Source organism: Apus apus, chromosome 4 (genome assembly GCF_020740795.1).
Source record: "Apus apus isolate bApuApu2 chromosome 4, bApuApu2.pri.cur, whole genome shotgun sequence".
Lineage (NCBI taxonomy): Eukaryota > Metazoa > Chordata > Aves > Apodiformes > Apodidae > Apus > Apus apus.
The window spans coordinates 34,936,487-34,959,130 of NC_067285.1; the positions used below are offsets into that span (position 1 = coordinate 34,936,487).

Below are 22,644 nucleotides of genomic sequence, written 5' to 3' on the forward strand. Positions count from 1 at the left end.
TCCAGTAATCAAGCTGCATTTCTGCTTTTATTTAAATAAATCCCAGAAAATACTTAGAGCCAGTATTTAAATACTCAAACCAACTACTTTTCAAACCTCCTGGTTAATAAAGAACAGATTTTTCCAGTAATTACCAGAAGTTCTCACAATGCAGTTACTGTACTTGTAAGTGTTTGCTGGACACTTACTTAACCAGCATTCCCAAATCCACAGGAGAACACAGCTCCTGTAATACAGGATTCCTCCATCTGCCCCTGAAGGCAGGAGCATTTTCAGAACAAGAACTGCTTTCCAGACAGGGAAACCACCTTGCAATGGGTAAAAAGGACATTTCAGAAATGTGATTGGATTGTTGATTTCTAAAACTGAAGACCAGTTTCAGAAGAAAAAGTTTCATTTCAGCCACAACATCATTTTTCAGTTTTCTGAAAACATGTTAGCACTGGAAGAATCCAATTTTCACCCAAGATAGTATCCAAACAGACACCTTTTCCAGGTAAATTCACTATGCATCTTGAAAGTCACACATAACTTATTGCATACAGTGCTTTAAATTCAAACCTTTTCATCTCTTCTTCCAAATACTGCATGTTTTTCCTGTACTTTGCTTCTCAATCAGCCATTTCTTCTGCATGAAGGCAGCCTTTTATTCTGTTCCTCCCTTACCAGAGGCAGCACGATCTGCATTTTCAGGCAAAAACACTCCCATGCTCTGTAAAATGTTAGAGGTGGGTCCTGCCAGCCCAGACTGAGCACTGTAGGATTCAAGTAGGTTAGTTACTAGGTTCACATCCACATCAACTGGTGTCAACTCAGTCTCTTCAGATCCAGAATCAGGGCCAGCACTCTGAGATGTAGCTGCGTTAACAGAGCTTGCCTGTAGTTAAGCATAAAGAGAAAGTGTTACCAAATTACAAAAACAAGGTTTTTCAAATAGAAAAAGATGCCAAATCACTAGAGAAAAGAAACAAGGCACCAGGTCTGCAGCCAACAAAGCAGTATTTTCCACACTGTCTTGGCAGGAATTTAGTCACCAAATGCTTATACCAGTTAAAAATCATCACTTTCCATTATACAGATGAAGTTCCTAGAGGAGGACAGAGAGGGTGACTGGGGCCTGGCTCATCTACCACAGGAACTCTCAAGAAGTCAAGCTGCAGCTGCTTGCCTCCCTGCTGAAGCAGGGTGAAAAAAAATAGGAAATGAAACCAAGTCTTGGGAAAAGATGTGCAAGTTAAAAGCCTTAGCTAAGTTTTGGGTTTGTTTTTTTAAGTTGTTTTGTTTTTCCAAAGGAATACACCATGATGCAACTGCAGCACATTTTGCTTGCACAAGGGATTTTTTTAAAAATTTAAATAATTACTTAACACAGGGTTAGAAGACAGAAGTTTTTGATCACATTACTCAGAATGACCCATTTTTGCACAGTTCCTCTTGCCTGCCAACACTCTCAAGGCTGTTCTGCTCCCAAGTAGAACTCAAGGCCTTACTTACCCCTTTCTTTTGGGTGGTGAAACTTTTACCAACATGGGTTTGTGCCAGTTCCTGGTCCATCTCATCCATGTACGACTTGAGACTGCCTATCAGCTCATTAGGGTCTTGCCTTTGGTTTTCAGCATCTAAGTCTTCATCATCTTCCTCTGAGGAGACAAACTCCTGCTCTTCATCCAGATCATCAGAATCCAGCTCTTCTGAGTCTGAGTCTGCCCCTGTGTATTATTTTGTGTCAGTTTGTAGTAAACAAACCAGCACAGCACCCATGGGTGGTCAGAAAACCCAGGGAAGACAAATAACCATGAGAGACTCTGACAGAAAACACAAAGAAAAATCTCACCTAAAATTCTGTCCAAAGCTTTTGTGAAAGAATCTACGTCAAAGGTAACATGGGATTCATCAACTGACCTGAAATATAAACATATTTTTAAAGAAATAAAGCTTTTATGCTTGCATAAATCTGACACAGGCAAAACCCACATGGGACACTGGTTTCTCTCAAGCCAAAATACAAGCTGGGACATTTAAACTGATGGTGTTGAAAGTCTGGGGCTTGTATGAATTAGGAATGAGACAGCAAGGAGAGTAACTCCTGGTGTGGAGAAAAGAAAACCAACAACTCTAATTCTTTGTCATAGTCAAACAAAAATTGTTCTGAGGGCAATCAAAGTAAACCCACCTGAATCCTTCTGGAACAAAGTGGGGGTGTTAAACACAGATTTAAAAAGCTGAGAATCTCTGATACCCCCTGCTTAGAAAGAACACTACAGGTTTCATTCTGGTCTCATAAGGCTCAGTTTTGATTTTAGGGTTTGTTTGCTTTTTTAAAACCTGAAATAAAGGTACATTATAACTCAGACATTGACACCAACACCAATTAAAAAGGATCAAACACTTCAGAGCATAAACTGAGTAGACCCTTAAATGCTTGCTACAGAGTGCACAGCACTATTTTCTCAATATTAAAGCTGTGAAAAAGAACCTGGGCAACATGCTACTACCTGTTTTTTTAAAAATTAAAGGCCTGTCCACGCAACATTCATACACACACTTCCTGAACTCCAACAACTGATCTAGTGACATTCTGCTGTTGTCTGCATAGTTAAGTGCCTTCAGTTCTTCATGGTAGAAAAATTTCAGCACAAATGAACTTGAGCCTTCAACTTAAAAGGGTGGACAAAACGTTAAAAGCCCACAAAACCCAACCAAACCCACAAAACCCCACGTGCTGGAAAAGAGCACAACTGCCAGCAATTTACCTGCAGCAGTGTCAGGTTTTGTCTCAGGCCCCCGCTAAGCAGACTTTTAAACTTTGCTCCTCTGCATCACAGAACCAACCAAAGGGCTGCAGCAGAACACAACCACATTCTACACCAGCCACCCAACTTAAAAACCACTACCCACCATGGCATTTCTGCTCCTTCATGCGTCGAGACTTTGGACACAAAAGCTTTCATGCTTTCAGCAACTGCTTCCAAGTCATATTTCTGCTCTTCCTCGTGTGAGGAAGGAGGGGAGTCACTTCTTGCCTCCTTCAGCATCTGATCCAGATCATCTGGTGTGATCTCCAGCCAACTGTCATCTGAGAGAACACAGCAAATACTTGTGATGCTGCACAAGTCTGTCAGCCCACGAGACCCAGGCCAGATGGCTGGGGGTACTGCCAAGCATTCTGCAGCTCATTTTTGCACTATTACATTTTATTGGTGATACTGGCAAACACAGGGTAGAAGGCAGTGGGAGGCTGAGAAGAAGAGTTCAGATTTCATTTTACTGCTTTAAAACTCAGCTTTACACGCAGCTTCAAACTAGCAGATATGGGTCTAGACACAGATCATCCCTCTGCCACTAAATGAAGGAAGAAAAGGGAGAGCAAATCCAACCCTCAGCTATGATCATGAACAGTGAGTGTTGGATTGTGTGCTTCTGCATCCTGCAGAGATACAGATGGGACCTGTGCTGCACACCTGCAATAACTACATCTGTTGTTCACTCATTCTGTCAAATGAGTGGAAAAACACCTATTATATAAAGTTTATGATGGTCTTATATTGGCCACCAGAGTAGATCAGACAGTAATTAACTTGGTATTGTCAGTACTGGAATGGGTTTATTTTTATAAAATGTTTAAATACCTTCTGTCTGGTAGATAGTTGACACAAAGCACTAGTGTAAGAGCACGTGGTGTTACTGATCCAGAGGTATCAAACCAGAAACTGGATTGCAAATCTTGCCAATTCACAGCCACAACCTTTGTGGCTTATCCAAACGACCTGGTCCCCTGAATCCTAAATAACAGCCCCCCTCCAGCATTCCCAGGATAGCTGACAAGCTAAGTAGATACAAACATTCCCCCCTCTCCCACCACAAATGATCATTTGTGATAGGAAGAGTCCACCCCCAGACCCTGCTCACCATCCTCTGGAGGAAGGCAAGCTGCTTCTCTCTCAAACTCCTCCAAGTCAATGGTTGTTGTCTGTAGCAACCTCAAGATTTCATCACCTGGGCTCACTTCAGAGCTAGAAGGAAAACATGCAATGGACTAAAATGGATTTTTCCTGGCATTACCATGCCAATAGTATGGCTCCCTCTCCAGGCAGGTTTTCACTCAAATTCCTCATTATCCCTTCCGTGCAAATACATCAAAAAGATAATTGAACCTGGGGAAAGTACAAGAATACTACACAGATAATATGATCCAAAACAAGACTTGGTCAATTATTGTAATTCCTTGTTGAGAAACAGGCTTTGGGTCCATCCATTTCCCTTTACTCTTGATATTTTGATTTGGTAAACATGAGGATTTCCAGATCCCAAACAGCACAGCCTGGAAATTCAAGCAACTCTCTGTCAAGATATTATGAGCTGGCAAACCCTCAGATATTTTGGTAATGACTTATTTTTTGGATTTGATCTCTTTTGGATTTGATTTCTCTGGAGAAATCTACAGCCAGCTGCCTGTCTTGAGTAAAGGAGACACATTACTCTGTATTTATTATTCACTGGGATTGCTTTTCAATGAAACCTTTAAACACTTCCTATAGCCAGCCAACCAAATAATGCTTTTCAGTCACCTCTTAACCCACTTGGAATAGCTTAGCATTTTACAAAACCAAGATAAATAGTTACTCAAGCAATAACTTATACAAGCAAAGAGTATCTAGAGGCATTAATACCCGCATGGCCCAGCCACAGCACCTGTGCTAAGTACACAACTTAGAGAAAAGGGTTCAGGTTCTTTGTAACAAGTACTAAAAAAGGTAAATTAAAGGACTTGTAGGTACTGTGTAAGATTACTCATTAATTTAAAGCAGCTGTTACCTTTCTGGCTGGGCAACAGATTGCTGGAAGTAATCTTCTGCCATATGCAGCCGTTCCAAGTACTTAGCAGATCCTTTCATTTCTCCCTATTTAATAAAGCAATATTAATAAAGCAATTTAATACATCAACAAACCATTCTCCCTCCCTTTTCACAGTCAGACTATTTGTCACACAGAAACTGAGTGCTGAGAAAAAGAAAAACAAGACTGCTTTGCCACCTATACTTGGAACAGAAGAATGCAGGAAAGGTGTTTTGCAAGTCAAATACAAACTGGAGCCTCCTGCTGCAGTTTCACAAGGTGCACTCTAAACACAATCACAGATCATGTTACTATTCCCACAACAGGATGGATTTATCAAGCCCAGGTTACAATTCTTCAAGAACTGTGAATGAACCTTCTGGTGTTTGGGAATTCTCTACAGAAGTGGCATTGTAGTACTGTAAGAATATTCCCTTATTCCCTTTTTTCTGTATTTAAAAGACAGGAACCTAAGCATTCCAATAAAGTTGTCCAGTTTTAGAACCTTGAAATAAGTTTATGTCCAATCCAAGAGCTTGAAATAAGTAGTCAAAGGCATCTTTGAAAAACAAACAAAAAAGAAACCCCACACAAACAAAAAAGACATTTACATGGGCCCAAATGGGTGTGAAGTACAGATCTTAAAGAATATTTAACTCTAGAGGCATGCAAATGAAATGCAGAGCAGTGAAAACAGTTACACTGGCACACAACCACACTGTGCTGTCCTTCATTCAAGTGCATTTCCCCTTTCTTTAGATGAATGAAGTCATCCTGATACCCCTGCTTTTTACTTTCCATTTTCCAAAATAAATACATTCATTTCAAAGGGGAACCAACTGCATGTACCTCCTTTAAAGACATTCCTTCATTTTCCACAGACAGAAGCAGTGGATTTCTTGGCCTGGTGTAACTACTTACACAAGTTCAAAATCTAAAATGTGTTTCTGAATCATTCAGAGGATGCAGGCACATACACACACACAGCTTCACCTTGAAATACTGTTTTTCCTCCAGGCTGCTGAGGAATCTCTCCCACAGGGGACCACTTAACACATTTCTCTTGGCACCAGGAGACACTTCACTGCACTTGGAGCACAACATTTCAAAGCCATGAGCCTGTGTGAGAGATGCAACAACAACAGGTCCTCAGGATGTGCCACATTCCAGAGCACCTTGAAATGCCTGCAGAAAGAACCCTTGCACTCCTGATGCTGCCATCTGAGAAGCAGCTGCCAAAGTTGGAATCTGTCTTTCTGCAGCAATAATGGATCATCTTGACAAAGTTTCTCTACATGGGCAAAGCAACCCAAAAGACAGATCTACAGTGCACGAGCTACTCCTCACAAAAGCATGAAGACTTTGCCTGTGGACTTTGATCTGTGGAAGCACAGGAGTGCTCTGCTCTCTGAGAGAAAACTCCCATCATACTGGGAGTGTCATTCCAGGAAAACAGCTGGGAATTTGCTCAGATTTTTCTGCACAAGCAAGCAACTCAGAAGCAAAGAGCCATCTCTTGGACACACGTAAGCAAGCAAGAAACTGAAGGCATAAAAAAGAATTACCAGTTTCATGCCCAGCTCGTGGGCTTTGTACTGAGGGTGAGATGGGAGGGGCAGGGTGTACCCACTGCGTCTGTCTGGAACAAACTTCTGCTGCACCAGCTGAGCATATAAACACTTTGTGAAAGTCACCTGAAAAAGCCAGAGCAGAAGGAAAACACTCACTGCAGAGTAACTGTGTTGTGTACAGGCATCAACTTTCCACCAGCCTCCTCTAAATTTTGCTCTAAAACACCCGTATTACAGACACCACCCGAGCCTGTATTCAAAATGTATCTTAGGTGTGTTGCTCTTCAGATCTTACAAAGTATATTCCAAGTTGACATCTCTAAATAAACATGAACTTCATTCAGTCTAAGTACATTAGAAAAAAAATCTTCAGTATTCATGCCAACAAGATGTATTTTGAAAAAGTTAAGGGTTCTTTTCAGCTAACAAAACCAAAGCTGACTTTTCAGGAGCAGTCTAGAAATCTAAAATTTGCCTCCAAAGCCTCTTTTCAGGAGTCTAAGGGTATAACTCTGTAATGCAAACATGTCAGCTACAACACTGCTTGGACAATGCTCATTAAACACTTCATAAAAGAGCTTTCACAGAGCTGTGTAAGCACAGCTGAGAAGGTGAAAAGCCTTGGAATGAACAGGTAGGAGTAGTTAGGAGCAACTCCTCATGTTGGCTGGCAAACTGCTCTGATCACAGAACTAGACCAGCAAGGATGTCAGCAGAGGAACTACGAGCAGGAACCTCTGATTTCAGAAACACTTATCTCAAGGGGTAGTGGTTTCAAGATAGAGAAGGGCAGATTTATGTTGGACATGAGGAAAAAGCTCTTTAATATGAAGGGGGTGGGTCACTGGAACAAGTTGCCTAGAGAGGTGGTGGAGGCCCCATCCCTGGAGACATTCAAGGTCGGGCTTGAAGAAGGGGCTCTGAGCAATCTGTAGTTCTCGAGTGAGATGTCCCTGCTTATTGTAGGGAGGGTTGGACTAGATGACCTTTAGAGGTCCCTTCCAACCCAAGACACTCTGTGATTAGCCATCTGAAAGCCCAGCCACGTCAATCTGAAGGCAGAAAAGCTATAAAGGCAACGGAATGGAAATTAACATCTAGCCTTAAAAGAAAACAACAACTCAGAAAACAGGCTATTTCAAAAAGGAAATCCAGGTATTTGTATCGACTGACCACAGAGCCCACATCAGCAACCACGACCTGGGTGACAAGCTGCACCAGAAGGGACACTTACAAGAGTCATGACGCGCTGGTCTGGAGGGAAAGTTCGAAAGCAACGACAGGCTCTTAAATCCCCTGGATCCCGCAGGTAAAAGGCCTGGACTGCCGGGGCCACCAGCGAGGGGCGCTGCCTCAGCACTGCTGCGATGCCTGCTGGAAGGTAGCAGTGGGCCCGGTGGAATGAGGCCTGGATTTTCTCGGGATACCTGTAGCGTGCAACAGCAACGTAGCGCGTCAGGTGTATTGCAAGCCTGAACCACTGGGTCCAGTTCTGGAGCCCCCAATGTAAGGAGGACAGGGAGCTCATGGAGAGAGTCCACAGGAGGGTCATGGAGATGCTCAGTAGGCTAGAGGAGCTCTGCTCTGGAGACAGGCTGAGAGAGTTGGGGTGTTCAGCCTGGAGAAGAGAAGGCTCCAGGGAGACCTTAGAGCACCTTCCAGTGCCTGAAGGGGCTCCAGGAAAGCTGGGGAGGGGCTTGGGACAAGGGCAGGGAGGGAGAGGACAAGGGGGAACGGATTAAAACTGGATGAGGGGAGATTTAGGTTGGACATTAGGAAGAAATCTTTCCCTGTGAGGGTGGGGAGACACTGGAACAGGTTGCCCAGAGAAGCTGTGGCTGCCCCATCCATGGAAGTGTTGAAGGGCAGGTTGGATGGGGCTTGGAGCAGCCTGGGCTGGTGGGAGGTGTCCCTGCCCATGCAGGGGGGTCGGAACTAGATGGTCTTTAAGATCCCCCTGAATCCAAACCATTCTGTGATTTTTGTTTTAATATTAATCTGTATTATAGGTCAAGTGCCAGGAGATTATTCTAAACTGAAGTTAAAACCCAGCTAACCTAACACCTGCAATGTTGGTTTACATACATACACAGATATTAATATACCCAGCTAATAAAAACTTAATCCCCACAATGGCAAACTGAATCCCTCTGAACATGACCAACACATCCAGCTATCCAGCATCCTTCACTGCAGAAGCCATGTGGCTTCCACTGTCAAATCCTTGCAAAAAAACCCCAGAACACAGCTGAACACTCAGGTGGACCAGCTGATGCTCTGAGAAGCGTGCTGGTTCTACACTTGAGCTTGCAGCTCTCTTTCTCCCCCCCGCCCCCAGCTCCTAAAGGCCCACAGAACCTTCAGATTTTTCAGTAGAAGAAGGATTGTGAAGGAAGAGTCACTCTTGTCATTGTCAGGTGAGGCATCACAACAGGGAACCACTGCCAGAGCCCCCAGGTGACACCACAGCCTACACTGGTCCCCCTCTTGAAAGGAAGGCAACAAAGAACATCTGGCCGGTGGTTTCTGATCAGGAAGCAACTTCATCACATCTACCAGGAAAACAGACTACAAGAAAGTAGCCCTGACAGCTCAGAATCACAAGGGACTTCTGCAGGAAAGGAGAACACCCACATACCCACTGATGCGTTTGTCGATGGCTGCTCTGATGGGCTCTGCAGCCAGGAACTCCTCGGAGCGGCGGGATAACAGCGTCAGTGCCTGTGAGATTGTTGGGCTGACAGCAGGCAGGTCACATCCCTGCTCCTCAGTCTCTGCCAGGGGAATGATGTGCAGTTCTCCTTTGTAAAAGAACACCTGGCAGACAGGGATTTTCTCGTCAGAACAGGGTAAGAACCACCACAGACCAGGCAATGTAACATGCCATTTCTTGCATTTGTGTCAACAGGGAAAAACACTGAAGTACAAAGAGAAGAACAATGCAGAGAGTAGCTACCTTTTGTTGCTGATGTTGCTTTTAAAATGGGAGATAAGGTAAATACAAATGCCAGAGATCATGATCCAACCAGTAAATAAACCCCGTCCAATTTTAGCTGCAACAATTTTTGGTCAAATACATCTTGTCTCCTGAATACCAACACTTGCTCTTCAGCTAGAGGTTTACCTCAGGAGAATCAGACAGCACGAGCCAACTGCTCAAGTGCAGGGACTGAAAAGCATTATTTCAGGGGCTAGATGTGACCCCTGCTGGCTCCTGATCCTTTGTCAGAAGAAAACTGAATCATCAACTCACTCATTCCATCTATTTCCTCAAACAGAAGGGAAAAAAAAAAAAAATCACAGAATCTTAGGGGTTGGAAGAGACCTTGAAAGATCATCTAGTCCAACCCCCCCCATAATACAGCACTGATAGGACAGACACAGGTTTGCAGTTAACTTTTCTGTTGTGTCCCAACCCTTTTATTTTTAAGAGCCTTGTGGTAGGAAAAAAAAACACACCACAAAACAACAGCAAAAAAACAAATATTTGCTAATGAAAAAATAAGTTGAGGAGGGCAATATGGTATGTTTGCATTACAGTGCCAAACACATTCCACAGCTCCCAGGTTATCCAAGCTTTCTCTGCCCTCCAGTAGCCTAGAAAACAGAAAGCTGACCCAACTCACTGACTTGACAGATGAATCAAGAGCACAACAGCTTCACTGCCTTCACATTTGCCACCATGAGTAGTAACAAGGTTTAAAAACTCAAGTCAGCCCTGCATTATGGAACAGCTCTCAAAGACTGATTTCTGTGCCAGTGATCCAGCTGAACAAGACTCACAGCCTTATACTCATCAGTGTAAGAATACATGAGCATAACAGTGTTCCCTTTCTTCCTCCCGCCAAAAAAGCCACTCTAGAAGAATCACTTGATATCTGTAACTATTTCTAGACAGCCCTACAGCAGTTTCTCAGGACACACTCAGTCTACATAGCACTCTGCAGGAGCATGCAGAGCAGAACGGAGTACCAGAGGTTTCCACTGATTAAGTCTCTCATTCAACGTCCACAGCAAGCATAAAGAGCCTCATTAGAACCAGAAAGAAAGCAGACTGTGCCAGAAAAAGAACATGCTGCTAATTAAAACAAGTCGTGAGACCTGACCAGAAGTCTCCTCACAGAGAGCACTCTGGCTTCTCAGTGGCAGTCAGACAGCTTGGCTAGATCCAGACGTAAAGGAAAACTCCAAGTGGGAACTAAAAGGCCACTGTGAGCCCCTTGCCAACTGGTAGAGAAGTTTTACTCACCCTGTTCTCGCTGTTCTCAGGATTCAGCCACTTGGGGAGAAAATCAGCTGCTTCTATCAAGAGGAACTCCCCATCGTTGTCATCGATCCTGGCCAAGGACAAACGGGTTTCTCAGCAGGGGAAGCCTGGCACAGCACAACCACCACGCGCTTCTGAAGGCACCTCGATGCCTTCTCTCTCATACCGGGACACGACCTCCCCCAGCCCTCTCCGTCAGGAAAGGTGCTGCCCCCGCTCACCCCCGGGCAGCCTTACCTGGCCGCCAGCCCCGGGAACTCCCTGGTGATCTCCCGCACCAGGTAGACGATGAACCACTCGTCCTCCACGTTATCCCCGAACAGCGTCGTCCCGCCAATGTGCGCCGGGGTCTCGCCTGGACACGGGCAGAGAGAGACAAGTCGGCTCAGGGGCTGGATGGGTCCCCGCACCCCCAGCCCCGCTCCCCTCACCCCCGGCCCCTCACCCCCCCGGCCCCGCTCCCTTCACCCCCAGTCCCTCACCCCCAGCTCCTCACCCCCCAAACCCTCACCCCCCAGCCCCGCTCCCCTCACCCCCAGCCCCTCTCCCCCAAACCCTCTCCCCTCACCCCCCAGCCCCCAACCCCTCACCCCCCAGCCCCTCACCCCCCAGCCCCTCACCCCTAGCCCCTCACTCCCCAACCCCTCACTCCCCAACCCCTCACTCCCCAACCCCTCTCCCCTCACCCCCCATCCCCTCTCCCCCAGCCCCTCACCCCCAGCCCCCAACCCCTCACCCCCCAGCCCCTCACCCCCCAGCCCCTCACCCCTAGCCCCTCACTCCCCAACCCCTCACTCCCCAACCCCTCTCCCCTCACCCCCCATCCCCTCTCCCCCAGCCCCTCACCCCCAGCCCCTCTCCCCTCACCCCCAGCCCCTCATCCCTCACCCCCCAGCCCCTCACCCCCCAACCCCTCTCCCCTCACCCCCCAACCCCTCTCCCCCAGCCCCTCACCCCCCAACCCCTCATCCCTCACCCCCAGCCCCTCATCCCCCAGCCCCTCACCCCCCAGCCCCTCATCTCTCACCCCCAGCCCCTCATCTCTCACCCCCAGCCCCTCATCTCTCACCCCCAGCCCCTCATCCCTCACCCCCAGCCCCTCATCTCTCACCCCCAGCCCCTCATCTCTCACCCCCAGCCCCTCATCCCTCACCCCCAGCCCCTCACCCCCCAGCCCCTCACTCCCCAGCCCCTCATCCCTCACCCGCAGCCCCTCATCCCTCACCCGCAGCCCCTCACCCCCCAACCCCTCACCCCCCAGCCCCTCACCCCCAGCCCCTCACCCCCCAACCCCCAGCCCCTCACCCCCCAACCCCCAGCCCCTCTCCCCCAGCCCCTCACCCCTCACCCCCCAACCCCTCACCCCTCACCCCCCAACCCCTCTCCCCTCACCCCCCAGCCCCTTTACCCCAGCCCCTCACCCCTCACCCCCCAACCCCTCACCCCTCACCCCCAGCCCCTCACCCCCAGCCCCTTTACCCCAGCCCCTCTCCCCTCACCCCCAGCCCCGCACCCCCAGCCCCTCACCCCCCAGCCCCGCTCACCGCAGCCCGGCACGCAGCGCAGACGGAAGGGCTGCCGCTGCCAGATGTAGGAGGCCAGGAGCGGCGCCAAGCGCAGCAGGGCGGCCCGAGCGCAGCGCGGCAGCAGGGCCTGCCCGCCCGGCCCGCCCGCCGCGAACAGCCGGTAGCGCACGGCGTCCGCGGGCAGCGCGGGGCCGGGACAGGGGCCGGGGCAGGGGCCGCCCGCCATGGCGGGGCTGGGGCTGCCGGGGCTGTCGGGCCCGGGGCTGGCGGGGCCCGGGCGGCTCCTCCCGCGCGGGGGCGGGGCGGTGTCATGGCGGGGCGGCGGGAAGCAGCCCCCGCAGCCCCCGCAGCAGGAGGAGGAGGAGGAGGATGATCTCTCGGTACGCACGGAAGCCGGTGCCGCACGGAGCCGCGGAGATGTGAGTGGCCGCAGCCCCCCCCTCCCCGCCTCCTGCCCCGCACCCAGCTGAGGCCCCGCAGCTCCATCCCGCCCCGCCGGGCCCTGCTCGGGGGGCTGCGGGCCCGGCCTGCCCGCCGCTTGGCAGCAGAACGTATCAAACCCCTCCTCTGGCCTGCGTTTTTCCGCCAGACCCAAGCGGCAACTTGACCCGGAGGCGGTTTGTGGGGTGGCAGGAGGTTTAAACAGGCCTGGGCTGGGTGTTTTTAGCTCCTCTTCGTGCCAGCGCGTGTTCCAGCTCGCTCCGTTTGCAGCTGCTGTGACTTGAGTGGTCCCTCTTGTCCTAGACATCTAAACACTGAAAAAACAAAACCCAAACAAACCCGCAGGAAATGCTGTTTCTCCTGACCTGCCACCGCAGGGTTTGCTGGGCACCCCAGCATTGAGAAGGGTAGGAGAAAGGGACCTGGGGGTCCTGGTGGACAGGAGGGTGACCATGAGCCAGCAATGTGCCCTTGTGGCCAAGAAGGCCAGTGGCATCCTGGGGTGGGCTAGAAAGGGGGTGGTTAGTAGGTCAAGGGAGGTTCTCCTCCCCCTCTATTCAGCCTTGCTGAGGCCGCATCTGGAGTGTTGTGTCCAGTTCTGGGCCCCTCAGTTCAGGAAGGACAGGGAACTGCTGGAAAGAGTCCAGGGCAGAGCCAGAGAGATGCTGAAGGGAGTGGAACATCTCCCTGATGAGGAAAGGCTGAGGGAGCTGGGTCTCTTGAGCTTGGAGAAGAGGAGGCTGAGGGGCGACCTCATCAGTGTTTACAAATATGTTCAGGGTGAGTGTCAGGAGGACAGAGCCAGGCTTTGTTCAGTGATGACCAGTGATAGGACAAGGAGTAATGGGTACAAACTGGAGCAGAGGAGGTTCCATGTGAATATCAGGAAGAAGTTCTTTCCTGTGAGAGTGCCAGAGCCCTGGGACAGGCTGCCCAGAGAGGCTGTGGAGTCTCCTTCTCTGGAGACATTCAAACCCCCCTGGACACGTTCCTGTGTGATGTGCTCTGGGTGACCCTGCTCTGGCAGGGGGGTTGGGCTGGGTGATCTTTCCAGGTCCCTTCCAACCCCTAGGATTCTATGATTCTATGATTCTATGGTTTGATGATAACTCCCCAGCAGGGCCAGGGACCTTGTATCTGCTCGTGGAGCTGCAGCTCAGCGCACGACACGTGGAGTCCAAAGGAAGACGCTGATTTCTAAGCCAAGACCTTTTACCTCCACCTTTAGCCTGGACTCAGCTCCGTAGGTGTTGATTCTTAGAAGTAACGCCACGTTCTGCTTCTCGTTCTAGACAAGGGCTTCCCAAACACGCCCTGCGGCATCACCCGCTGCCGGAACCCCCAGCTGAGCTGTGCCCAGCTGCCCCCGGGCTGGGAAAACGTGGAGAGAGCTCCAGGTACTTGTCAGAACAGAGCAGGAATCTTTGGAGACGATGGCAAGACGGGCACCTCTCTGCAGAGCTACCTGTACAGAAGGGCTGCAGTTGGCTGGGTGCTGCCTCAGGGCTGTATCACTGCAGAACACGTCCCTCCTGTCCTGGAAATAACAAAGAGTGTGTCCGTGTTCCCAGGTAACCTGGGTCATCTAATTTTGTGGCAGAAACGAGAGAAGAAAAGGTAAAAGTAATTCCTGAGGGGTGCAGAACCAGGGCTATGGAATAGTCTGAGAGATAATGTTTGGGAAACCCATCTTGTCCGTGACCTCCAGGCTTCCTGTGTCACTCAGGTGATTAGGAGTTAGTTAGAATTATTATGACTTCTGCTGAAATGCCTCTGAACTAAATATTTACCCTCTGAAATCCATCGCTGCTGGGACCTGCTCTGGTCTATCTATGCCTCTATGTACAGAAAGGAAAGTTTATTACCCACTTTATTTGTCTCAGGGATTATTTGTCTCGGGGATTATTTGTCTCTGGGGGGTGGGGTATGTGTTTCTTCCTTTTGTTGGTTTTTTTTTTCCTCTCAACCTGTGCATTTCAGGGAGCCTGAAGCCTGGAAGGAATCTGGTAGCCCTCCTGTCACCCCAGCTGATGGTGGGAGTTCCTGGTGTGCTAGAGGGAGCTGTGCTGACACCCCCACTGAAGGCAGCTCTGTCTTCTCCTGGGGCTACGATGTGAGTGGAGCAGACCCACCCAAGCCACCTGTAGCACAGTGGGTAGAAAGGCATTTGGCAATTGCCACTGCAGATTCATTTCGGGAGAAAATTCAGGAGCCAGGACAGTGGTTATAGAAAACACATCCTTTTTTTTACCTCTTTCCCCATCTTTCCTTTCTGGCAGATCGAATTGTGTGAGGCTCATATTATTAGCCAGTTAATTTTCTGCATTTCCACCCAAAACTTTGGAATTGCAAATAATTTAATGCACGGGTCTGTCTACACAAGATAAGAAGTGCTGTTGTTGTGGAATCCCAAAGATGAGGGGATGCCTCTCAGACACTTGGTGTGACTTCAGCAAACCTCTTCATGCTTGTAATTTTCTCAAAACACAGTCAGCCCCATAAACATTATTTCCATTTAGCAATAGATGGTTTATTCCCCATCTACCAAGACAAAATATGTTCCTGCTTTCTGTGAGGTGAGATGGAGCTGTTCAGATTTAAATTACCCACGAGCTGACCCTGTTTCCTTGCTACCAGGGAACAAAGATCCTGAACATTTCAGTCTGCATTGCTTCTTGTTTTGCTGTTTTCTGTGGACATGGCAAGCAACACACTTTCCATCTCACTCAAATGTTGCCGAATTTTATCCCTCCTGTTCTGATTTATATAAATCACTGGTTTTAACTCGATATAATATGACAGATATTTCTAAATGTTTTAGTAATTTTTATGTTGTGTCAGTGTGAGCTTTTCTTTGTAGCTGCCATCAGTCCAAACAGAGCCCTGCATCATCTCTTTGGGGGGGGAAATTCCTTGAAGTTAAATGTCTTCCTATGCAAAATAAAGAAACTTTAAACCAGTTCCACTAAGCTTAAAACAAACAATTGTCTTTTTCAATTATAAAAAAGAATCAGTTAAAAAAAAAAACAAAACAACCCCTCTGCATGCTACTCACTGGTAGCACTCATACTGGATGACTTTCCTTTCCAGGAATTTGATAAAGCTGCCACACAACAAGTTGAGCAAATGTTCAGAGACATTGATGAGTTTCTCTACGAGCAGAAGGACAATGTGCATGTTGAGGGACTGCGGGAGGAATGCCAGCAGTGGACATCCTACTTCCCTCACCTCAGGTATTTGGTTAACAGAGTAATGCCAGAGCCATCACAGGGTGATGAAAGGGCAGGGATGCAAACCTTTGCTTTTAAAATGTCAGTTTTATGCAGTTAAATGGCAGAGATAAAGAGATGACTCTGGTGTTCTGCCTGTTGCTGTCACTAATAAGCCTTCTCCTGTCTCACATGTTTCCTTGCCAGAGGGTTGTTGCTGTTTGCAACTGACTTGGCCTTAACATAGCAAAATTCTCTTAGAAAAAGTGTATGGTAGAGCTAAAAGCCAGATGATTCAGGTAAATGAAAAATCCTCCTACCCCAGCTCAGCAGTACCAGTGGCTGTCTGGAATCTTACATTTTAATCTTCATTGCGTGTACTTCAACAGTTTTGTCCATATGCAAAAGTCTTAGGAAGGAGGAAATTCTTCCCTGTGAGGGTGGTGAGACCCTGGCCCAGGTTGCCCAGGGAAGCTGTGGCTGCCCCATCCCTGGCAGTGTTGAAGGGCAGGTTGGATGGGGCTTGGAGCAGCCTGGGCTGGTGGGAGGTGTCCCTGCCCATGCAGGGGGGTTGGAACTAAATGTTCTTTAAGATCCTTCCAATCCGAACCAGTTTATGGTTCTAGGATATGGTTCTAGGAAGTCTTACAATGAGCAGAGCCTAAAGAACCAAGATTTTCTTGCTGTATTTCCCTGACTGGCAGCAATCTGTGAGGGGAAACAACTGAACCCACCCTGACCATCGCCCAGGGAGCTGCAGAGCTTCCCTACAGAACTTTTAGGATGTGCTGCTGTGTGTTTGTAATCTCACAGAGTTCAGTCATCTGACTTCCAGCATGTCCTGATTCAGTGACCCTTTGCCTTGGCAGGGTTGTGGGGAGGCAGATTGTGATCCCCACGGATGAAGGGTATGGCTGGTATTCGAGTTCACCTTCGGGCAGTTCGGTGTCCGCAGACGTAAGTTCACCTCGAGAAAAAGATTCCAGTGAGTAAGTACCAGTGGTTCATCCAGACCCTACCAAGGTGGGAAGGTAAATGTGTTCCCAGTGGACTGCAGGGACAGGGCTCCTGAAATAGGAAGCCTGTGCTGCTGCTGCTGACTTCTGAAGATCGATTTGTTGTAGCTGCTCTTATTGCTAATCATCTGGTCGGTTTCTACAGGAGTTCAAAAAGCACAAAGCACTACATTAGTACTGCTTTTGCTATTGAATGTCTTAGAATGTGTTTTAATTAGCTTTGAATCTTTTTTTTTTTTCCCCTGAAGTTTCAAGTTTCTTAGCAAGAATGAAAAATAGCCAAACCAAAAGAGCTTTGGCTGTAATACAGAATGAACTGCCCTCCCTTGCTTGGCCTCAGCTCCCCTGTTGCCTCTCAGCTCCCCCAAGTGCTGCTGTTTGAAGTGGAATAACAACTTCTTTTCCTTTCTGCTTTCTGGAAACTCTTCACCTGTTCAGAATGAGTGTTTTTGGCAAGAAGGTCCCTCTTGCTGTTACCCCCCTTCACAAAAGGGCAACCCGCTCCACGTCTCCGACCTCGTGCTCTCCAGAGAGTGAGGAAGGTGAAGATGGAGTGATTGTCTCTGAAGGCATCGTGGAGGAATATTTTGCATTTGACCACAGAGATGTGTAGGTATTGAATATTAAGACAGCAGCTAGTACCAGTGTCCTGGGATTTCTGCTGTTAGGTACACATCTATCTATCTATCTGTCTATCTATTTGGTTTCGATGTTGGTTGATAAGGTCTGTGATGACTTTATCCCTTTTTGTGTTTCCTCTAGAGAACTTCCAAAAGCCTCAGGTTGCTGGGACTTCTCCCAGTCCATTTCCTAGAACAATTTTATTTTGCTCAATCATTTTCCTGAATTTCCTATGGTCATCTGTCTTACTAGTCATTTTTGTGCCCAGTTTAAATAGTTTTTTCCATTATAACTAAGAGCCTGCTAAATATTGACATATTTAATAAAAGCATTTATTTTTTATACTAAGTCAGATTAATCCTTTTTTCTTATGCACTAGCAGTGTGCTGCTGTGATTATCTACTAGCATTTAGGCTGAAATGGTACCTTTCGAGGTTTTCAGTGGTAATTTAAAAATTAGAGTGGATTGGATGCCTAACAGGAAAAAAATGCCACTATTTCCATCTTAAGAAGAAAGGATTAAGGGTGGTATAAAGAGGATTTTTTTTCCCCTTTACTTTATTCAACCCAACAATATGAACATATGGCCTGGGTAATGATGGTTGAAGAATTAAGAGCTTTTTCTAGTGGCATCTCTTTTTTTCAAGGTCTGTAGCTTTTTGATGTTCAGTACTAATTCAGGAGCAGATATGAAAGCCAGAATAACTGTGCTTGCATCTGTATTGTTTCCTCCCTTCTGTAGAGTTTCTTTTGGCAGATGAACATACATTTTTTTGAGCAGTGGCCTTCCAGATTTCACACTTCAGAATACCTCTTGCATGGTGGAAGAGTCCAGAGGCCACTTGCTGCTGTGATTTGTGGTTTTTCTCCCCTCTGATTTGATTTCTTTTAATTGTCTAAAACTGAATCAAGCCCTGAACACCTCCTGGCTGGGAGAGCAGCAGGCTGAGCATGGCATTAAACAGGCAGGAGTGGTAACATTCCTCTCTCTTTTCTCCAGAGTTCTGTAGTGATGTTAGATATGGAGCCTAACAGTGTGATGAACAAATCCCACTGTAACCACTGCTGTTTGTTTTAAAATGGAACTTTGATCTCCTTGGTCAATTATGTCTCATTCATGAAGTTATCACTCAGTATGTGGAAACCAAGGTGTGCAGTGATAAGGTGATTGTCTCAGTCCTCTCTCATTTAGGTCAGGGGTAGATTCTGGAGGAGACAAAAGTTCAGGTGCCCAAGGGGCAGAAACTTGCTTCTTTAGACTGTTACTTGAAGCTGCTGCCTATTAAACTATCAGCTCTCAGAAGATAATACTGTGTGGTAAATACAAAACTCCTGAACTAAGGTCTGAAGTTTTGGCAGCTGCCTTGACCTTCTTCAGTTTAAGAGAAAGCAGAACAGAAATGCAGCCTCAGCTGATGTCTGACTCCTATTCATTAAATGCAACAATACACAGGAGACAAAGAAAATGTGTTCATGGTCATGCTCATGTTTTTACAGGGAGGAGGAGCTGCATGAGAGGAAAATGGGGCTCTCCTCTGGTAGACGGAAATTGGGGTTTCCTCCTGTCTCTCCATATTCCTGCATGAAGGATTCTGTGCTCACGTTCGTGTTTGATGATGTGTGGAGTGAAGTCCTAGGCTGCATGGAAGAGTTAATCTGCAGACACTGGGAAGGGTCAGCCTCTGGTAAGGATCACAGATCCACTGAAGACGTGAAACAGAATTTCAGTGACTTAACTTGGCAGGGGTGCAGTAAGAGAGAGGGAGATGTATTTGGGAATAATCTCTCTGGGGAGAGAAAAGGTGGTTTTGATGACAGACATGCCTTCAAAAGATTTAATAGAGCTTAGCACTTAAGAGGGCTCTCCTTAAAAAAAATGTGGATTTGTAGCACTGTCCGCAACCAGCCATGCCAACAGTCTGTATTTACAGGAATTTTCTCTTGCTTTGCATAGATGACGAGAAAAATATTTTAACAGTAGAAACCATCAGAGCAGATGGTGGAAGGCCTCTGCAGCTTGATCCTCTGCCAGCTTTGTTGCCTCGTGTGCCACACACGAAAATGCCCCCAGTGGCAGCAGATGTGGTAAGTATTTTTAGCCAGCTGGTTTGTGTGGGGACAGATCGATACAGCGTTACCTAAGCAAGCAGCCTGGAGTGCAGCAGGGGACTGTGCAGACACGTAACTAGCTTGGATGCTGTGTCAGTGCTGACTGTCCTTTCTGACACTTTTTAAGTTCTGTTATTCCTCAGTGGCAAGTTTTAAGTCTTACTTTCCTCTTTAAGACTTAATATTCTAGACACGCGCTCGATAACCACGTGGTGGCTGTTCAGTCGTGACCTTGTGCTTTCTGCATTTCAATATTGTTTGACCCAAATAGTGAGATGGAGCACTGTGTGGGGCTGAGATCCTGTTCTCACCAGTGTATCCATAGCTAACTCATCAGACAACAGAGGACAAATACCTCAGGGCAGTTGCAAAACAGGGTTGTGTTTTTTTTTCTCAGACACGGAATTTTACTGTTTAAATCTGCTTTAGATGATCTGCTCCTAAAGTGGTGAGCACCACAGCAGTATCTGTTTGTTCTGTTTTAATTCAGCTCTTCCCTTCTCATTTCTTTCTTTCTTTCTCCTTTATTTCCACCCCTGCCTCCTCCTCGTGTTCCCCTTCACTGTGTGTGTAGTGCCCAAAAACCAGATGTGGCCGCAAAAGCAAAAAGAGGAGAAAAGCACCTCAAGTATGTACATTGGAGAGATGGAAGCTGGTATTTTCTGTTTGCTGTCCTTAAGGAGGGTGGAATTTGGTGTTTTGCCAGATCAGTCTGTATTCCAGGGAAGGAGCTGGCAGTTCTGGTCTTGACATAAAATGTCAGCCTACGTGGAAAATGAGTTTTGAAAAGCTTCTGATTATAGCCATGGCTGGAAGGTGCTGTCATGCCAAATGGGAAGCTCAGTTGGAAAACATCAAGTATGGCACAGCATGGTGGGGTACAGTTTGTAAGCACCACCTTTTGCAGGGAAAATGGAGTGCTAAAGATGCTGGTCTTAAATGGGGAAATAATCCGAGTGTGGATCTGGGTGTCACGGAAGAAATTAATTTCTTTCCTCCAAAATTATTTACAAGGGCAAAATCTGTACGTATGTGTGCATGTCTCTGCCAAACAGTAATTCACTTGGTTATTTTTGAAACTTTCAGGTGAATGTCTCCCAAGGGTCAAGTAGTGGCTCTCAACACAATCTAAATGGCTTGATGGTGATTCATGGGATCCAGTTACAGCAAAGGAATCTGCCTGCAGTGGAGAAAACACTGTAAGAATGACACATTGTTGTAAAGTAGAGCACGCTCACAGTGAAAGGGATTCAACCCAAACCATTGTGAGGTCACTTCCTACACTGGAAAAAGCAACTCTCCATTCTTTTCCTGCTTGTTTCTGTGTTTATTTGTCCTCTATGGAACAAGTAGGCTCCTAGTGCAGGTTTGCTGTTTGCTGCTGGTTTAGCACTCAGGGAGGAGCTGTGGCGTTACTGTTGGCACTCACTGGTGTCATGAAAAGAGATGAAGCTCAGAACAGGGCAGAGAAACTGACTTGCTCAGTTCCTAGAAGGGTATTTGGGTTAGATCTGGGCTATGGGTGTGAAAACTGGTGTTGAGAGGGTTTTTTAATCTGTATTGCGATGATTTATTTTTACTTTTATACTGCAGCCTTCATAGTTTAGTAAAAAAAAGAAAGGCTTCTTTTTTTCTTTTCCATTCCCTACTGGTTCCTAATGTGGCTGTAAATGAGTTAACATAATTATGTTAAAAAATTAGAACCCATCATCTCTCTGCACACTGTCCCTGTCACCTGTAGATGAGTGCTTTGATGGCAGGGTAGCTACCAGTCATGTTGACTCTATCTCTTCTGGTGTTGTAATTCCTGTCTTAGGGAGCTGGATGACAGACGGCCAGGCTCCAGTGCCACCCTCTCCACCAGGGTGTGGCCAAATCGTCCCCTGGAGCTCAGCACATCATCCCTGTCACGACCCACCAGGAGGTGGAACCCACCACCACGGACCCTGCACCCCATCCACATGAGCCCCTCTCGCACCGGGACCCCGGGGTCCGTGGACGAGCTCTTCAGAGGAACCCGACTGTATGTTCTCCAGGCAGTTCCTCACTGCAAGTTACATAGGTTATATTGTGTAAGAACATGATTTGATGAAGGAAATGAGCTGCCCCTTCAAGCACAATCTCCCCCGAGAAAGCAGAGCTGCTGGAGCTGATGTTTCCTCTGCCACAAGCTGCAATTCCATGACTCACACGCACGTCCAGGGAGTTTTGCACACAGACTATAGACCTCAGCCTGTCCAGCACCAACAAAGCAAATGCCACCAGCTCCTTCTTGCCACCAGCTTGCTTTTTCTATCACCTGTTTTCAGGGTTAATTTCAAAGCCTGCTGGTTTTGGAGGTCAAAGGGCCTGTTGCTGTCCCAGCCCAGACTGGGCACTAAGGAAGGTGCTCATCTGAGATAGATTAGGACTGACCAAAGGACTCTTCATGAACTCAGTGAACCCACAGTCACATCTAGAATATCTTACTGTTGTTTGGCTTAAGGGATCTGACTAAATAAAGTGATTTCCAGGGGCTACAGGCTATTGGGAAACAATGCAGGGTTTAATATACTTTTATATTCCACATGTGTTGTAAATTGACAGTTTAGTTTTGCAGTTTTCCTGTAAACTCATCCAGCCTGTTATTTTTTTGTCATGCCCTGTTTGGAAACTTGTTCCTTGTCCCCTCACAACTGATGTTTCTACTTGCAATATTTTATGTTCCTTTTCAAGTTGCAATTTACACAGTTATCAACATCTACCCTTTATTACCATATATGTCTGAATGTATGTAGAGAGCACAAGGAAAGTCTTTTTTAAGATGCTGAGTATAGTTTGAAGCTTTTCTCATGTATTCTTACAGAATTCAGTCAGCTCCAGAACATGTACAGAGCTAAGGCCTCTTGACCATTTGTAGCACTTCTCAAACACACAGTAATATACAGACACCTTCCACCTGAAAAGGCTTTAATATGAAAAGCCTGGATCTAGAAAATAGAACTCAAGCCTTTTACATTCCTCCTGTGACCAACACTGAATTTTATATTTTGTGCACTTGAAATTGGT

General features: G+C 47.1%; 3 protein-coding genes across 4 annotated transcripts in view; 1 reads left to right on the top strand and 2 right to left on the bottom strand.

Moving 5' to 3' along the window:
• ECD (ecdysoneless cell cycle regulator) lies at positions 1-12,466 on the bottom strand. The gene is made up of 13 exons (XM_051618050.1): positions 12,219-12,466; positions 10,912-11,029; positions 10,657-10,744; positions 9,046-9,224; positions 7,642-7,834; positions 6,402-6,530; positions 5,830-5,955; positions 4,816-4,901; positions 3,910-4,013; positions 2,899-3,076; positions 1,835-1,902; positions 1,495-1,709; positions 1-877 (listed from the first exon to the last, which is right to left on the bottom strand). Exons 1-13 carry the CDS (start codon positions 12,424-12,426, stop codon positions 647-649), a joined length of 1,923 nt encoding a protein of 640 aa, XP_051474010.1. The 5' UTR covers positions 12,427-12,466; the 3' UTR covers positions 1-646.
• Positions 12,464-22,644, top strand: part of FAM149B1 (family with sequence similarity 149 member B1) — a 15,845-nt gene continuing 5,664 nt past the window's right edge. Inside the window, exons 1-11 of one of the 2 annotated variants that reach the window (XM_051618052.1) lie at positions 12,464-12,619; positions 13,934-14,038; positions 14,622-14,754; positions 15,732-15,874; positions 16,720-16,839; positions 17,305-17,475; positions 18,985-19,172; positions 19,442-19,572; positions 20,171-20,224; positions 20,683-20,795; positions 21,413-21,619. In XM_051618052.1, coding sequence (XP_051474012.1) covers positions 12,570-12,619; positions 13,934-14,038; positions 14,622-14,754; positions 15,732-15,874; positions 16,720-16,839; positions 17,305-17,475; positions 18,985-19,172; positions 19,442-19,572; positions 20,171-20,224; positions 20,683-20,795; positions 21,413-21,619 — 1,415 coding nt within the window. In that variant the 5' untranslated portion in view covers positions 12,464-12,569. The remainder of the gene's footprint in view (positions 12,620-13,933; positions 14,039-14,621; positions 14,755-15,731; positions 15,875-16,719; positions 16,840-17,304; positions 17,476-18,984; positions 19,173-19,441; positions 19,573-20,170; positions 20,225-20,682; positions 20,796-21,412; positions 21,620-22,644) is intronic. The other variant, XM_051618053.1, reaches the window with a different exon arrangement.
• The window catches only part of DNAJC9 (DnaJ heat shock protein family (Hsp40) member C9), an 18,131-nt gene continuing 9,637 nt past the window's right edge, over positions 14,151-22,644 (bottom strand). Inside the window, exon 6 of the mRNA XM_051618103.1 lies at positions 14,151-14,173. The gene's annotated coding sequence lies outside the window, so the exon portion shown is untranslated. The remainder of the gene's footprint in view (positions 14,174-22,644) is intronic.

Coding starts and splice junctions, on each gene's coding strand:
- ECD (XM_051618050.1), bottom strand. CDS start 12,426: ATGGCGGGCGGCCCCTGCCCCGGCCCCTGTCCCGGCCCCGCGCTGCCC. Junction 4,902..5,829: donor AGGAAAAACAGTATTTCAAG/GTGAAGCTGTGT, acceptor TTTATTAAATAG/GGAGAAATGAAAGGATCTGC. Junction 1,710..1,834: donor AGCTTTGGACAGAATTTTAG/GTGAGATTTTTC, acceptor AATAATACACAG/GGGCAGACTCAGACTCAGAA.